Source organism: Numida meleagris, chromosome 22 (assembly GCF_002078875.1).
Source record: "Numida meleagris isolate 19003 breed g44 Domestic line chromosome 22, NumMel1.0, whole genome shotgun sequence".
NCBI classification, from domain to species: domain Eukaryota; kingdom Metazoa; phylum Chordata; class Aves; order Galliformes; family Numididae; genus Numida; species Numida meleagris.
In genome coordinates, this window is record NC_034430.1 from 2,815,015 (window position 1) to 2,831,343 (window position 16,329).

Sequence of the window (16,329 nt, forward strand, 5' to 3'; positions counted from 1 at the left end):
CCAAATTCACAATTTCACAACGCAATGTATATATAATCACACATAGAAACATGTAGACTAAAAGCTCTGTAGGATGGCAGAAGAGAAATAAGGGAAAGCCAGACCTTCTCCTATAGACAGAATGACAAAATTCCAAGTCAACCATTACAAACTGAAATCGCAGGTGTTTCTTAAAAAAAATACTAGATGTTACTTTGAATATCATCACACTAAAGACCCGTGCCTACTGCCGCCTTAAAATTCCTGCAAATAAAGAATGAAAATGCAGAAAGCATCCCTGAGGCAAATAAACACCCTCAGGCCACATGAAGTCGCGGTCAAGAGCTGTCTGCAGAGCACATCTGCACACAACCACACATCACACCACAGCTGACTCATTATGGCAATGAAAATAGCAAAGGTGAGTTAAATTAACGCTGCCTGAGTGTGTGTGATGGCATACGGAGCTGCGCTGGGCAGGCAGCTCACAGCCCGGCTCAGTCTCCATCTCCACGCTCATGATGAATCCCAATTTATTTGACATACATTCAGCCTTAATGGCAGAAAAAGGTGCAGCCAACTTCAGGCGCTGCAGCAACACGAGCACTTCCCTCTCTTTAATGCCTCTTCTTATGCAGTATGATGTGTACCAGACACCTTACGCAATTCTGCATTAAACATCAGAGCTCTTTATCCCTTAATCCCAATGACAGACAAATGCGAGGTTGTGGTTTTTGTTTTTTTTGGTGTTTTTTTTTTTTTTACACATCTAAGCAGTACCTGAATACATTACAGTAAACGCGTTCATATTAAAATCTAATCCAATTCCCTGCAGCGCTGAGCATCAATAAAACCGTCCTAATCTCATTCTTCCGAACGCCAAACTTCATTAAGATTGTCCCATGCTAATCTTGACGCAGAACACCGGACAATGTTTCCAAAGTTCTGAGTTTATTGCTCTATTTATCCGGCACCGGCCTTCCCTCAATCCATTAATCCTCAACATCACTGGTTCTGCGCTTTTCTTCTTCAGAACCTGCCTTAAGAAAGCATGACAGCATTACTTCCTCGTGTAGAATTTCCATCTACGTTCAAGCTTACCGCTTGGTTAAGCCTCCAAAAATCTCTCCTTTGCTTATGTTCCCCCACACCTTTTCTCAGTGTTGCAGTCGCCCTGTGCCCAGGTTTCCTGTCCTGAACCCCACTGAGCACAAGCTGTAAATATTTTGGGATATAGGGCTCCACAACCCAAAAACTGATCATCCAATGGGCTCCTACATTTGTGGCAATAGCAATGAGATGACACAAGGCCAAACCCCAGCGCAGCACCGCCACGGTGAGGTTCTAAGAGACTGGAATTGAGAGAACAGGGGAGAAAGAAGCAAGCCTGCCCAGCTCTATCGCGCTCACAGCTCGCGACAAAGTGAGTTTGGAGTTGTGCTCGCGGACTTCCAGACCCCGCAGCGGAGGCGCCCGTGCCCGCGGCTCCATGTGGTGCCGAGCAGCGGGCGTCGAGCAGCCGAGGGCCGCGCGCTGCGCTGCGCTCCGCCGGGGCCGCGGCGCCCTGACCGCGGGAGGCGCCATGTTCCCACCGCTCCCCGCCGCCCCGCGCCGCCCGCCCCGCGCCCCCAGGCCCTCAGCGCCGCCGCCCGGCCCCTGCCACAAGATGGCGGCCCCCAGCCCCACCGCCACTCACCGCCGCACGGCCCGGCCCGGCCCGGCCCGGCCTCCCCGCGCTTTTCTTTTCTCCTCAACTCGGGCAACGATTAGCGAACCGGCGTCGGGCAGCGCGCATGCGTTGCGGTTCCGGCAGCGGCCCCGGGCCCGGCTCCGCTGGGGGCAGGGCGGGGCCGGGCGGCGGCAGAGCGGGCGGGGCCGGGAGGGGACTGGCGGCTCCGGACGTCCGAAACGGGGATCTCGGGAGAGCCCTCGTGAGCTCCGCCGCCGTTCGCGCTGTAGGTTTTTGGTAGATGCTGCTTCACGCCGCTCTGGTAAACTTGTGTTTCTTCTCAGCTGGGAACGTCGTTTTCCCCCATATTTGAATTTTGAATCAATAAAAGAAGCGGTGGTGTTTTTTTAAAGACACTTTTTTTTTTTTTCCTTCGTTTTCATTCCTATCGAAAAAGCGAGAGCAGGCTCCAGGCAGCGACAAATACAATGGGATCTCAGGGAAATAAATGGGAGCGGTGACGGCTCACTGGAAATACACATCGTGATGCTCCTCATCCCAGGGGCGAGGGACACAAAATCAATGAGAAAACAAACAGATTTCCTCCCCCTCATCTGCACGTGCAAGTCACATTGAAAACACGGGGTTCTGTGCCTTGAGGCACTCTCAGTGCTGCTGGAAGCCCACCCCGGGCCCCCCACGTCTGCCCCAGCCCATACCAGCATCACCTGGGATGCCCCGCAGAGCCTTCCTCTCCAGCCATGCATGCAGCATCGGTGATGTTATATATCTGTTGCTGGCACTGCTGTTGCAATACCCACCACTGCACAAGGCTGCGGTGCAGCACCATGCAGGCAGCGGGGGAAGATGCAGCCTGGAAACCGTGCAGTGCCAGCACTTGGCCAAAGGTTTTGGTGCAAAAGCTGCATTTGTACTCAGCATTCGCAGGGAAGAGCTGCTCGGTGACGTTCAGACAGCCTTGAGATAGAACTGGACCGTACTGACAGAGCTGAACTGCTCTTCCCGAGCACCTCTGCTGGCTCTGTGAGTTATTTAACCACATCCTTGTGCTGCGCACCATGAGTTGCATGGGATTTACTATGAAAGATGGCTTTTAGTTACCCAAAGGATGAGTACACAAATTAAATCAGCTGTTCCTAGGGGAAAGCACAAGAGTCTTCAGTACCCAAGGAAGTGGAGAGCCAGGGCAGTGCCTTAGTCGGGCAGCTTTCTGTTTGTTAAAGCTGATGAAATCTCCTCTGGAAGAAATCATCCCCTGCTGAGCCTCACTGCACTTCTGCTTCTGTTCCTTACACCGCATCACTCCTGGGCTGCCCAACTCTCAAACGCTTTCTTAATCAAAACCTGCTTTCTCCACCTCTTGGTAACTTGCCTGCAATTATCAATCAGCCGCTTTGAAAACGGCAGCAACAAAAGCAGGGAACTTGCAACAATGGATTACATCCAAAAACTGCGCTAACATCCCATTGCAAGTACAGACATTTCCATGCAGAGTGGGTGCTAGCTCCTTATCTTCTGCATGGCCCAAAACACTCACATATGCAACCTCAAATTAATTTTTGTCCTTCATGGCTTATAGACCATCATCTACTGGGCGCACTGTACATCTTAGTTGAAAGTTTTTCCATGTACTTCCACCCTCAAAACACCTCAGGTATTTGGGGAAGAAAGCGCTAAGCACCCTTACTAAAAACACACACTTCACTAGCAGCAGCATTGGCTGTCAGACAGCAACAGCCAGACTAACTTATTTTAAAACGCTTGCCTACACTTAGAAATTTGCAGATTTTGTTAGAATGCGTTTAAGCTAATTATCCCCTATTATCATCACAGAATGGCTTAGAAGGGACCTCAAGGACCATCATCATCTTGCGGCTTTGCCAGCACCTTGCCTATTTTGTTTTTTTTTTTTTACAAGCAGCAGAAAGAATGGCAAACATTATGAGTGCCTAAGACGTGAAAGCACTAACCATGGAACTGAACGTCTCACACTTCAAAGGAAATCAAATATCACTTCCGCAGAGCTTTCTCATGCTCCTGCAGTAATATGACATTTGAGAAAGCCTGAGCCACTCACCAAGCCCTGAGCCCTCTCTTACACGCTGCAGAAATATTGTCTTGAAAGCTACTCTTGTGATCTATCACCCTTTCATCTTTTAATGTGGTAGTGCAAGTTTCAAACGATCAAATTATACAAAAAAAATCACTTGTTCCTATGAAGTTAACATCTAGTTGCAAGAACTGCCATCAGAAGTATGGTTAGCAGTTTGAGATTAGCTACAGAAAAGTTTTTAATAAAGCTGTAACCAACCTTCCCTAACTGAGTAAGGAAGGATTAATGAGATGTGCTTCGCCTGTTCTTTTCCGGGAGCATTGCTGGCTCCAGAAGGCAGAGCAGAGTGCCAGGGATATTAGTTCTTAATTCAAAGCCAACTCGGGAGCTTGTAGAAAGTCCAGTTTTAGTAATTTGCTAATGGTACAACAGTAAAATTGGAGTGTTATTCAGGACTGCTTATAGTACTCTTGCTAGAAGCTGCTCTCCTTCCTTTGCAAGTCCAGAGGGATGCTGAGGACATGCCAGGGGAGCAGCCCACCCCTCAGTCCTCTCTAGTCTTCCAGAGCTCCTCAAAAACATGTGCTGCACATTTGTCTTTTGTGAATGTTTCCTCCAAAAGCAGAGGTGTTTTGTTGGGAAGAAAAGCTCCTGGAGCTTTAGCCTCAACTCCAAGTGGCTCTGTTACTGGAGAAGATGGCTTCACTGCTGTGTAACACTCAGAACAAAGGTTTGTTGATGCTAACGGAGCCTGTAACGTTCTTGTCCCACCTGGTTCAGACTAATAATAATTCCCATAGATAAAGTCCTGCTTCATGACTGAAATCCCAATCTCACAATCAGGGATTATGAAATCAGAGAGGAAGTAAACACTGGATCCGCTTTATGTCCCCCCGCTGAGTGTGCCAGACTAGAAAAACAACTGTAAAAGCACCGTGCTTCTCCCTTCATTTCTTAACGGTACCCTAAGAAAGGCCAACTGTGCAGAAGAGGAAACAATTGAACTGATGATCTACAAAACAAAGCAAAAAGCAGAAAAGCACGTTTTCCCTGTCAACCATACCTCTCTTCGGCATTAGCTGTACACAGAGAGTAAAATGTTCTGGTACAAACAATGATTTCAGTTGACTTGAGTCTAGCAAGTTAAGTGGTTGAAAAAAATATCTTCTTTGTATTATGGAAGCTGAAGCACACTACATTTCATTTATACAGACAATGGAAAACAGGCTTGTCATCTTCATTATTTTTTCTGGTTCATTTTCTTGTATTCTTCTTCTTATTGCCATGTTACAGCTCTAAACAACACCGTAAGTGCTTCGGGAGAAACAAGTTAAAATAACTTGATTGTATTCAAGTGCCATCACTACATATAAAGTGACTTTCCAAACCAAGAACCCATTCTTTAAGAGTAACTGTTCTGCAAATTCAAGCTTACGCTGACGGATCTAAAGCAGTGACAATCACAACACAACTTCAGGTAATCACCATCAAATGTCATCAAGCAAAAATAGTCTTTATTCAAATCTCATGGAAACAGGGATCACTGTACTTTGCAAGACGGGGAAAAATAAATAAAAAATTAATATAAAACAAGGATATTGTCACAATACCAGGATATGGAACTCTATTTTCCCACAGATTACTGCAAGTACCTTTTTTATCCCCTTTTGACTGTGCTATTCACAACTTTGTAAGTCCAAAAGTATGAAACAAAAGTAGTATGAAACTTAAGACTTAGCACTTCCACTAAATGGCATACATCAAAGGGCATCAATTCAAGGGCAAAGATTGTTGAAGCCATCGTACCTACCTATCAGTCATCACTGCAATCTCATAAACCCACTAAGACGCAGTGCTCACTCCCTGCAAAGCTCTTCCTGGAAAACAAGGCCATTTCAGTGATCTAGGAAGAACTGTATTCTAAGAGAACCTTTCTGTAGGATAGTAGAAAAGCTGAACAGCCTTGCACCAGAGAGCATTACAGGGAGTGAGCGCTGCCGTTAACGGTGACGGACACACCATCAGGGCAGTTAAAAATATACAGCATTGACATGTTTTCTACTTCAATCACTTGTGCTACAACTACCAAACACGTACAAAAGACTTCTCTGACCGCTCTGGGTATGGTTGCAGCAAGGTTAGGATCTGGAGCGAGACCTTGACCGCGATCGGGAGTGTGACCTAGAGGCAGACCTAGACCTAGACTTGGACCGGGACCTAGGTTTTGAAACAGATTTTGACCTGGAACGGGAATCTGATTTGACATTTGGTTTTGATTTGGAAATTGACCTAGACCTAGAGCGAGACACCACATGGGCAGCTGCATCCTCACCCTCACCTTTTGCCTCCTTTTTGTCAGACTCTGATTTTAGATGTTCCTTTTCTTTGGAGACTGACCTGGACTGCTCGCGGCTGTCCTTCCTTTTCTTCTTGCTACTTGGTTTGCTGTCTCGCTTGCTGCGTCTCTTGCTTTTCTCACTCTTGCTGCAGCTCCTGCTTCTACTTCTGCTGTCATCCCTGCTTCTCTTCCTGCTTTTCCTTTTCTCCTTACTGTGGCTCCTGCTCCTACTCTCATTCCTGCTCTTGCTCCTACTTCTAGCTTTGCTAATGCTCTTTTCCCTGTCTTTGCTTCTACTCCTCAAACTCTCCCTTGTCTCTCCCCTGTCCTTGCTTCCACTCCTGCTCCTGCTCTTTTCCTTGCTGCGGCTCCTGCTCTTGTCTTTCTCATCACTGTTATGGAGAGTGCCCTCAGATTTATCTTTAGTCTTGTTCCGCGATTTCTCTGCACTCCTGCTGCGGCTCCTACTTTTATCCTCTTTACTTGGAGTCCTGCTTTTCTCTTTTTGGCCTCTGCTACGGCTCTTGCTTCGACTACGGCTCTTGCTTCTGGAACGGGACACAGACCTGAAAGTGCAAAGGCAACAGACAACTCCACTTTAGTGCAGCTTGGATTTGACTGGTACTTAAATACTGCGCGTAAGTTAGGAAAAATGAAAACTGCTTTCCCCACTTGAATGAGAAGCATCATCCTAAGTTTAAGTGAGTAACCCCCATTTCTCCCACCACAAAGACATACCTGGATCTTGATCTGCTCTTGGACCGGCTGCTGCTGGCACTGCGGCTCCGGCTCTTATGAGAATGCCTGCTTCGAGAGCGAGACCTAGAACAAAATCAATCAGCTTAACGTTAGCACACGCCCATGAAGTGCTTCTGGTCTCCTGCAGGTAAAAGCCCACGGCGTCAAAGCACCTTTCAAGGCCTCTTGAACTTTTGAGAAACCTTGGAATCCTTACGCAGGAGGCACAACACACCAATGTTTCCTTAGCTAAAAGCTGCAATAGGCCCACTTCATTTTGCAGCTTATTGTTATGAACCAGTTACAAGCTGCTATCTGCTGACCTGCACACACCTCTGGGGAGTGGTGAAGACATAAGAGAACAGCAGGAATCACAACTGATTGAGAGAGGAAAATCCACATGAAATCGAGCTTTAAATTCATGAGTTCTCCCACAAACAGTAGAAGTTTGCCTGAATTTTATTACAAAGTTCCATCCCAAAATGGAACGTGGCAGTGTGTGCTGAAGCACTTCTCTTGATCACACAAAGCAGGCAGTACATCTCTACGAACAGGGAATGGGTGGGGGTTTCCAAACTGGGGAAGAACTGTTAGTCCTGGTGCCTAAGGCAGAACACAGCGTTCAGAATTGAAGTGTTAGAAGTACTTTCTGCTTCATTCTCTATGCACAGCTCCACCTGCCACACAGCATTCCTCTGCAAGAAAGCAAGGACTACAGACTTAATGGAGTTGGGAAGAGCAGTAGCATACTGCCATGTGTTTAGATAGCTGATACACACCTTCACTAAAGAAAAGAACTCTGATATGAGACTTCCCGTGGTGACTTCTGGTAACTAATAAATTCTCAAAAACTCGATTTCTTGAGAAGTCGGAACACCTCCAAGGTGTTTTGGAACCCACTGCACGTTTGTGTAAGTTGCAGTTAGATTCAGCCTGAGTGATGTTACCAGGAGACATACCTTGAATGGCTTCGGCTTCTGGAGTAAGAGCGGCGCCGTCTTGATCCAGGTCTGTCTTCCACTAATCTAATCTTTCTGCCATTTACTTCTGTCCCGTCCAGCTTTTCAAGGGCTCTTTTCATGTCAGAATAGGATTTGAACTCAATCACACCTTCATTTTTCCTTCCTTTGTGTGCATCTGCATATGTCACTTCCCCTGCCTGACGCATATAATCCTAGAGGAAGAGGACAGAATAACCATTGCCTCAAATCCAGAGTCAGGCTTCCAGGCTCTGCTCATCTCTCAGTGATGCTTGCATAGCCTCTTCTAGTCACACTGATGTCAGCAAGGGTTTTAAACAAAGAGCATTTGCAGTACTGAAGCCAAAAGTTCCCGAGCAAGCCAAGTTACACACTACAATTTCACAGAGTTTGTGTGATTAGGACTAAGGAAGCATTAATAATTTGAGCCAAAAAATTTAAGGTCTCCCATCTAGAGTCTAATGTCAGTACGGTTGGGACGATGATAAATTACAAAAGTGTTTCAAGAAATAAGTGCTTGCTCTCTAAATCCCGTTTTCAAAGGTAACTTGGGCAAAGGTATACCCTTAAAGGGTGAATATGGAAAAGCCTCACACAGGCAAGAGGGCTATAAAGCAAGCAGACTTCCCGTTGTCCTCCACCTAGGTAGTACATCTCATTCTGCTGGAAGAAACCCCCACACAAATAAAAGCTGAATTCATTTTCCCCCCACTTCATGCTACCTGGCTTCTCTGTTTCAATCACTAAACAGGTCAGCCCTGCTCAGAGCAAGCTGTCACAGGGCCATCTCAGCCTCTAGCTACTTCAGCTGCAATGGAAACAGCGCACAGAAATTCGGTTCAGTCTGTTTTTGACCCAGCTACTCCCACCTTAATTACACTGAAATGAAAGCTATTCAGAAAAGCAATGCATCCAGTAGAGAATTAATCATGCCATGCTCTACTTACAATTTTTAATACCAGAAGCAAAGACAAGCTATTGATGGTGTGAAGCATTAACAAAAGACATTTGAAGAATCTCAGTACGTACCTGAACTAGTGTTACACATTCAATTACAGACCAGTCTGTACTACGTCAAAGTTTGTTTAGAACAAATTTTACACATCCTTAAAAGAGAACCATAAAGAAAGCGTTCCTGTAAGAACAAGTGTTTTCAACCATTGCTGCTAAGTTCAATAAGGAAACACTGTCTTACTGCACCTACTATTGGAATGCTGCTCCCTGTCCTGCCCCTCTAGTCCACTATGCAGATAATCACAACTCCACCTCCAGGGGACTCCGATGTACTGCTGTCTACACAGTGTTACCCAACATTTCCACTGCTGAGAATCACTTTCCATCCCTTCAGACTTTGAGACAATGTTCACTTTTGGCAGAGATGGTTGCTCATTCGGGAAGCATCCTCTCCCTGAAATGCCCTTTAAAGCAGTTTTTCACGCTGTGGAAATTTTTAACAGGGATTGTGAAGAATGATGCTGTCTTTCCCAAACAGCTCTTAAAAGCTGATGGTTCAAATCCAAATGGACAAGGGCAAGCTCCTTTGTCTCTGGTGACTCCTACCAAGGGCCTGACTAAAGTGTTTCCACAGGGCTTATTGATAAAACTCATCTGCAAGCGATGGTTTGTTAAGGCAAATGTTTTTCTCCCACCATCCGAGGACACCAAGCCTGCAAGTGCAGCTCCCACTGTTGCATGCAACACTAATGACTCTGTATACACAAATACACATCAAGACTGACTTAATGTGTGCATTACTTCAAAAACCTACTTGTATGCATACGAGCACACAGACTTATTAACGAGTTGGAGTCAAAAAAGACAGGCGTATGAGTTTCCTCTGATGAAACAGAAGCTAACTTTTTTACCCTTTGTGCTCTTTAATAGAGAAAGGGTAAAGAAAGGGGCCCCATACCTTAAGATCTTGCCAACTGCAGCGGCTTGACAAATTTTCCACAATCAATCTGTATTCTGTACGGGTAGGAGGACCGTACTTATCTCTTCCGCTTCTTCTATAACCATATCCACCTTTAGGAGGTGACAAGCAGACAGCAGTACTTCAACCAGGGAAATGGAGCACTCAGTCTACACCCCCCTCCCCCCACTCCCCCGACAAAAATGTTCTGCCCCATCTGTTTTCAAATGCATTAAAAAAGTCACACACCCACAAGTCTAAAATAAAAATAAAAATAAAAAATATCAATCCCCCTCGTATAAAACGTTACAAAGATACAAAGTGCTATAAATTATGACAAGCACGTAATTAAAGCTATGCACAGAATTATAATTAAGTTAAAGTTAACATGCAATTAAGTTATCTTTAAAACAGATCGAACGAAGAAACCAAATTAAACCGGTTTACTAATGTTACTTACATTGCTTACAAGTTTTCTGAGTATTTGATATGAATAAAGATTTTCAGGCACCTATTTCAGATTAATCTCATCTGTCTCTAACCCTTGGGATCCTCACCACCCAGGTCTAATGGGAAAAGGTTGCAGTTGTCACATGGCTTCCTTTTTTGGTCAGCCAAGGGCCACAAGTTCAAAGAGCCACTCATGGAAAGGTAACCCAAGGTCAGCAAATGGAACAGGCAGTCATCTTAGCCTCAAAGGACTCTTAATTAAAACATTGAGGTCTTTGTTAAAGCTATGTTAAACATCACATTACAAAGAAACCATTAAAATAGTTAAAACAAAACGATAATAAAAAAATAGCACAAGAAAGCGTGTTTATTAATTTATCCATTTAAATAGTTTAATACAACAAGTTAAATATTCAGATCAACAGTTACATTTACAGTTACAAAACACTATTCACAACTTCGTATCGTTTTCTTTTATAATTACTTAAAAAAAAAAAAAACAAGCAAGAATATTTTATTTTAAATAAAGTCACTGATACAAATGCATTGTAGTGCTTACTGCGTCCAGAACCATAACTGCTGTCGCGACGTGGGCCTCTGGCATGCTCAACGATCACTCTTTCCCCACAAAGATCTTTACCATTTAGCTCATAAACAGCATCATCTGCATCTCGCAGGTCATCGAACTCAACGAAGCCATACCTAGGGAGGCAAGGGGAGAAAATAGAGAGAAAAGCAGCATTCAAAACTGAGCCTGAGGACTCCGTACTCGAAACGGCTGCATCCCGGAGCTGGTCGCTGCAGGAGCACACGAGGGTACCTCGCTGTGTGCTGCCCTGTAGGTGAACACCAGCTGCACTCCTGGTTCTGCTGAGAAGCTGTGTTAATTGCTGTACCTCACTTGGAAACACTCATCTACCCATGCAAATGGATGCGGGCTGCACACCGTGCTTAACAGGCCAAACAAAAAAGGAGATGTGAAGACAAGTCCGGAAAAGGGATTTTCTTTTAAGTGGACTCATTTTACTCTTGACTGTGGGCAGTGCTGGTGATCTGGGCAGAAAAGGCCCAGGAGGTGCTTTGGGTCCACCAGATTTCTAACAGCCCAACACTTCAAGAGCACAGCCAGTCCAAGCCTTGCTATGAGACTTAAAATCCAGCAACAGTAAGCAGAGATGAGTTCCTGGGGCAAACAGAGGCCACCTGCAGCCAAGACAGTGCAAAGACAGCACGGGGTGCAGGTCCAAAGAATCACAGAATTAAAGTTGGAAAACACCTTTAAGATCATCTGGTCCATCCATCCACCTACCACCGATACTGGCCACTACATCACGTCCCTAAGTACCACGTGTACACAGTTCTTCAACACCTCCAGGGACAGCGACTCCAGCACGTCCCTGGGCAGCCTGCTCCAGTGTCTGATCACTCAGAGACCATTCCCTCTTGTCCTATCATGCCTGGGAATGGCACGACGCCTGTGGTTGCACGGAATAATTAAATAAGTTGTATTAACCAAAACAGTGGAAGAGTGAAGCTCACAGGCTGATGAAGCAGGCTGCGTGTTCCCAGCTCATGCTGCCAGGTCCCTCCCCAGGGATGTGGCCCTGCAGGAGGGTGACATTTCTTCACATACAAACACTTGGCAGCAGAAAGCTTCCAACAAAGCCTTTGTGCATGAAAGCATCCATCACACTGGCCGTGCTTCAGGCTTCCAGATTGGACCAAGTGCACTCCTTAGCAGAGCAGCACTTAGTGTCAATATTCACACGGACATTTTGGCATCCTACTACCAAAAAAATGCAGAGAGACATGCTTGCAGCCCGCTGTTTGCCTGGAAAACGAAGGACAACATTTTCAGTTTAATCTTCAAAGGCGCTGCAGACACGAGTGTGAACGTCAGGCTGCTGCAAGCACCCGATCCCTGATGCTCAGGATCCCAGAGGATGGGCTTTAAAATCATTTCTTACAGCGGGTGCTCAGGGCACACTCGTGATTTTCTTATGGTTGCAGAGCAAATTCACGGGAGCACTGAGGTAAAACTCAAGCCTGCCAGTTCTATGCACACACAAAGAAAATAACACTGTGTAAAATGCCCATTATATATACAAATGGGTCTGAGGACAGAAAGCATCACGGTGTTGTTTTTCAGAGTTCACAGCCTCGCTACAACAGAAAATTGTTTCCCCTTTGCTTACTTCAGACCCAAACTCAGGCTGCTGCGAGCCTACAGAGCCTGAACTTGGGTCACTGCAAGCCAAGGTGGGGGAGCTTGGTGCGTGCTGCTGGCTTAAGTCACCAAGAATAACAAATCTGTGAGACAGGAAGGCTGGCCTCCTCTTTCAGACTGCTTCATCTTTAAGCACTCTCCTTGCCTCCATCAACCATTTAGATGGCAGCAGCTCCAGCCTGACTATGTAATGCTACCGCATCAAACAGATCACTTAAGAAAGAATCCAAACATCCCCAGTAAGGTAGCTGCATTCTCGTGCAAGCCCAGTAGCTTCATGAAAGAAACAAGTGTGACTGGCTTATAACTGAAACAACCACAGTCATAAAACCACTCAGACAGGACCTTTCTTTTCTCTTCCCTTCATCTCCAAGAACAGAGCAAAGAAGCTCATGCATTTAAAGCTTGGTGTCACCCTGAAAGCAACTACCCACAAGGTGAAGCACCTGCTCTGCACCAGCCACACACTTCCAGGACAACGAATTTGCAGACACAAACAAAGCTAGTGTAACAGAGGAACATCAGAGTTTGATGGGAGCACAGCACTGAGCTTGCTCCTGCTCACCTGCAGCACACGCAGGGCAGAACTTGGTACCCTCACCATGCATTTGTGGTTTTTTTTGTTGTCCACCCACTAAAACACCTCCAAGAAGGTCCCACAGAGAGGACTGTGACCGGCCAAACTTCAGCTGGAAGCACTGCACTTCTTTCTCCTCACTTGCTCCAAAAGGAAAGACTTCGTATCTACCCTATGCTGTTCATCCTGCTCACCAAGGAGTGCATAATACACAAGTAGCCCTAGAATAAGATGGGTCAACAAGAAGAAGAAAAACTCACACTCCATACCACTCATAGTAATGCTGATGCACCTGTTAAATATGTGTAATATTGCACTGGATGATCCAAACCCATGAATCAAACCCTTTTGGAAGCACAGTTTTACACCACAGAAAGCCACGACTGCTGACACTGCCTTCACTACAGCAATCTGAACCTGCTGTTATATGACAGCAGTGCAAGTAAATCTTCTTTTAAATGTCTACTATTACTACTTCATATGTGGCATAAGACTACTTACTAAAAACGTCAGCACAATTTACTCCAGATAATGTGAAGCTACACCATTTTCTGCTCTAGGATTAAAAAAAACCCAAAATAATAGGAAATTCTCTTGAAAGAGAATTTAACAGCTTACAGTCCATTCCAATTCATCTCTTTGGGTCGTCCTGCTCAGATGAAGCCACAGTCAGGAGAGGGAATATCAGCGTGTTTGCAAGGAAAAGCATCTTCAGACTGCTTGAAACACAACACTCGTTTAAATGAGTTCCTGAAGTTAGAATCTCAGAAAACATTTAAATTTCAACACTTAAAACTTCAACTTTTTAAGCATCCCTTAAGATTTGGTAGTCATTCTTTGCTTCAGTAATGATAAACATTGCTACCAGTGGTCTCCTAGCAAAACCAAACACCTTAAAGCAACAGAAAATGTCTCATCTTATTCACCTTTATTAATATTAAGGAAGAGAAAAGCACGAATCCACGGGAATGATAAGAACAGTTCAGTAGAATTGTGACTCCTAACACCCAGCTGTGCTGGGTATCACCATTTTGTGACGCCAACTCGATGTTTTAATACTAGCTGCTCTCACTGAAGTCAAATATTTTGCAGGGAAACCCAATCACTTCTCCGTAGGCAACAAACACAGCTTTTGAACTCAGCGAGATGAAAGAATTGAAGCTTGAAGCTTTCAGCTTTGATCTCTGCTCCTCGGTGTGTTGCAGAAGTTCCATCCCTCCTCTCGCAGGGATTTCTCCAAGGCAAAGCCATGAACACCAGGAAGCTGCTCAGGGTGACGCAGGGCAGGTAAGTACACAGACTGAATTATTTGTTCAAGCTAGCAAGATTGCAAATTGGTTTCACCACCAGCAAAAGCTTCCAGCTCTTCCGTTATTACTGCTCGTTTTCTCATGTTTTCAGCAGATAAAAAAGCGGGCTGAAAAGCCCAATTTTCTGGTCACTTAATACACATACTACTGCCGTGCACAGCTCCAGATGCCCACGCAGTTCTGAGTAGGAAAAGACGTGAAAACTATGAGCACGCAACCAGAAACTTCAAACTGAAATGGAAGGACCTACAGGGAGTAGATGTTTATTCTCCAGTCCTGCCCTCAGGTAAACACTGTTCTTAGACTTTGAATTGCAAGCTTAAGTTACAACTAGCAACAACCGAGACCCAGCAAAGCCTTGAGGACTCTGCTGCATCGCATTCCAGGCTCATCTTATTGCTGAAGCGCTTCAGCTTAACTGCTAAAATACTGACAGGCTGATCTCCTGCAGGCTGAGCACTGCCAACAGCCCACCCGTTTCCAGAAGAAACTGAAAGACTCTGTAAAGTGAAACACTGCACAGTCATTTTTAATCATTTGCTAAGCCCTGCTAAAAATAAGCTGACAGGAAAGGATCATGGGGCAAACAAAGCAAACGACAGAGTGACCCAGCGAGCGCCGAGCGCGAGGCAAACCCAAGCAGAATGGCATCAAATCTGATTGTTTGAGTGAATAGTTGTCCAGCTGGAGAGAGCTGCAGGACATAGCCCTAAAAACGTTCATCCTAGAAACATATGTGGAGCTCTACCTAACCCACAGCAGAAGCAACCTACCACAGAACCAGCAGACAGCAAGGCAGGCGAGCGCTCAGCTACAGGAATTTTCCTGTATCCCTCCAGTTATCCACAACTTTTGAACTCTCTCTCCCCCAGGTGAACTCTGGTGTTGCATTCCGGGTATCCACACTGTAGGTACAGGCTGTGCCTTCTCTTTCCCCCTGCAGCCCGTTGCTGTTGGCACTCAGGATGCCCCAAGTGATGCTTCCAGCTCTGACCGCCTGAGCTCAACGCAGCCCCTCACAGAGCACTTCTAAATGCTCAGCTGGCATTGCAGGGCCATTCCTTGAAAGGCATTTCTCAATAAAGCAAGAGGACAAGTCCATTAGCTGCATCAGACATGCAATTTGGTAGATCTAGATCTGTTAATGAAGGATTTTTTTTCCCCGCTGACATCTGTCTATAGAATAGAAATATTTCCTTCGGAGGTTTCACAGAACAACGTGAAAACAAGATTTCCCATGAACTTCAACAATGCTCAACTGAACATCTGAGCAGACTTCAATACTACCTGACTAAAACACCAATATGTGCATATTTGTTTGCTTTAATAATGGCTTTTATTTGTCTTATAGACCTGTTCTACATCCACCTCCCAGTCAAGCCAGTATAAAAAGTTAGCAAGCCTTTTGTTATGCTCCAGAACTAACTTTTACATGAGAACCTTCTCCTCCGCTTACAAACAGAAGTGATAATTGGCTCTCTTGGCTAAGAGCAACAAATTCCATATTCCACTCAGTCTTCCTCAACAAGACTTCAAGTTGGGTTTCTTGTACAGACACCAGCGCTCGTTAGGCTGGCAGCTTCAAGAGAAAGGAAAAAAGAAAGCAGCAATTTGTTTTCTCTTGAGAATCCACACTTGAATGTCTCCTGCAAGCGCTGGCGGAGCAGGATCCCACCCTCCAGATGCAGCAAGGTGCTGTTACCGGAGCAGCACACGTTACCACGCACACATGACTGCAGGGGAGGCTGCCCACGGGCATCCCACCTGCGGGTGCTGGGGAGGGAGCAGGCGCTGGCTGCATCCCTCAGCACCTGCGAGCAGGGAGCTGCTGCCGCCCCACCAGGCCGGGTGCCGGGAAGGGGCTTCACCGCAGCTCACCCCGGCTGAGAAGCGATGCCCTCCTCTCCCTAAAACGGGACTTCCCCAGATCAGACCGAGGCATTCTGCCCTCCCGTCCCCTTAATCGCCACGGAGACCCGGGCACCCTTCTCCCCAGGCTCTCCCCAACCACCCCAAAGCCCCACGGCCGTAGAGACCCGGACCCCAACCCCCACCGTCCCGTCCCAACCCCCCCG

General features: G+C 45.9%; 2 protein-coding genes across 3 annotated transcripts in view; both read right to left on the reverse strand.

The window, feature by feature from the left end:
* Positions 1-1,849, reverse strand: part of LOC110387325 (lethal(3)malignant brain tumor-like protein 4) — a 45,200-nt gene extending 43,351 nt beyond the window's left edge. Inside the window, exon 1 of one of the 2 annotated variants that reach the window (XM_021375363.1) lies at positions 1,676-1,849. The gene's annotated coding sequence lies outside the window, so the exon portion shown is untranslated. The remainder of the gene's footprint in view (positions 1-1,675) is intronic. The other variant, XM_021375366.1, reaches the window with a different exon arrangement.
* SRSF4 (serine and arginine rich splicing factor 4) overlaps positions 5,215-16,329 on the reverse strand; it is an 11,585-nt gene continuing 470 nt past the window's right edge. The window contains exons 2-6 of the mRNA XM_021375367.1: positions 10,700-10,842; positions 9,691-9,803; positions 7,758-7,972; positions 6,799-6,882; positions 5,215-6,626 (exon numbers count right to left, since the gene is read on the reverse strand). Coding sequence (XP_021231042.1) covers positions 5,861-6,626; positions 6,799-6,882; positions 7,758-7,972; positions 9,691-9,803; positions 10,700-10,842 — 1,321 coding nt within the window. The 3' untranslated portion in view covers positions 5,215-5,860. The remainder of the gene's footprint in view (positions 6,627-6,798; positions 6,883-7,757; positions 7,973-9,690; positions 9,804-10,699; positions 10,843-16,329) is intronic.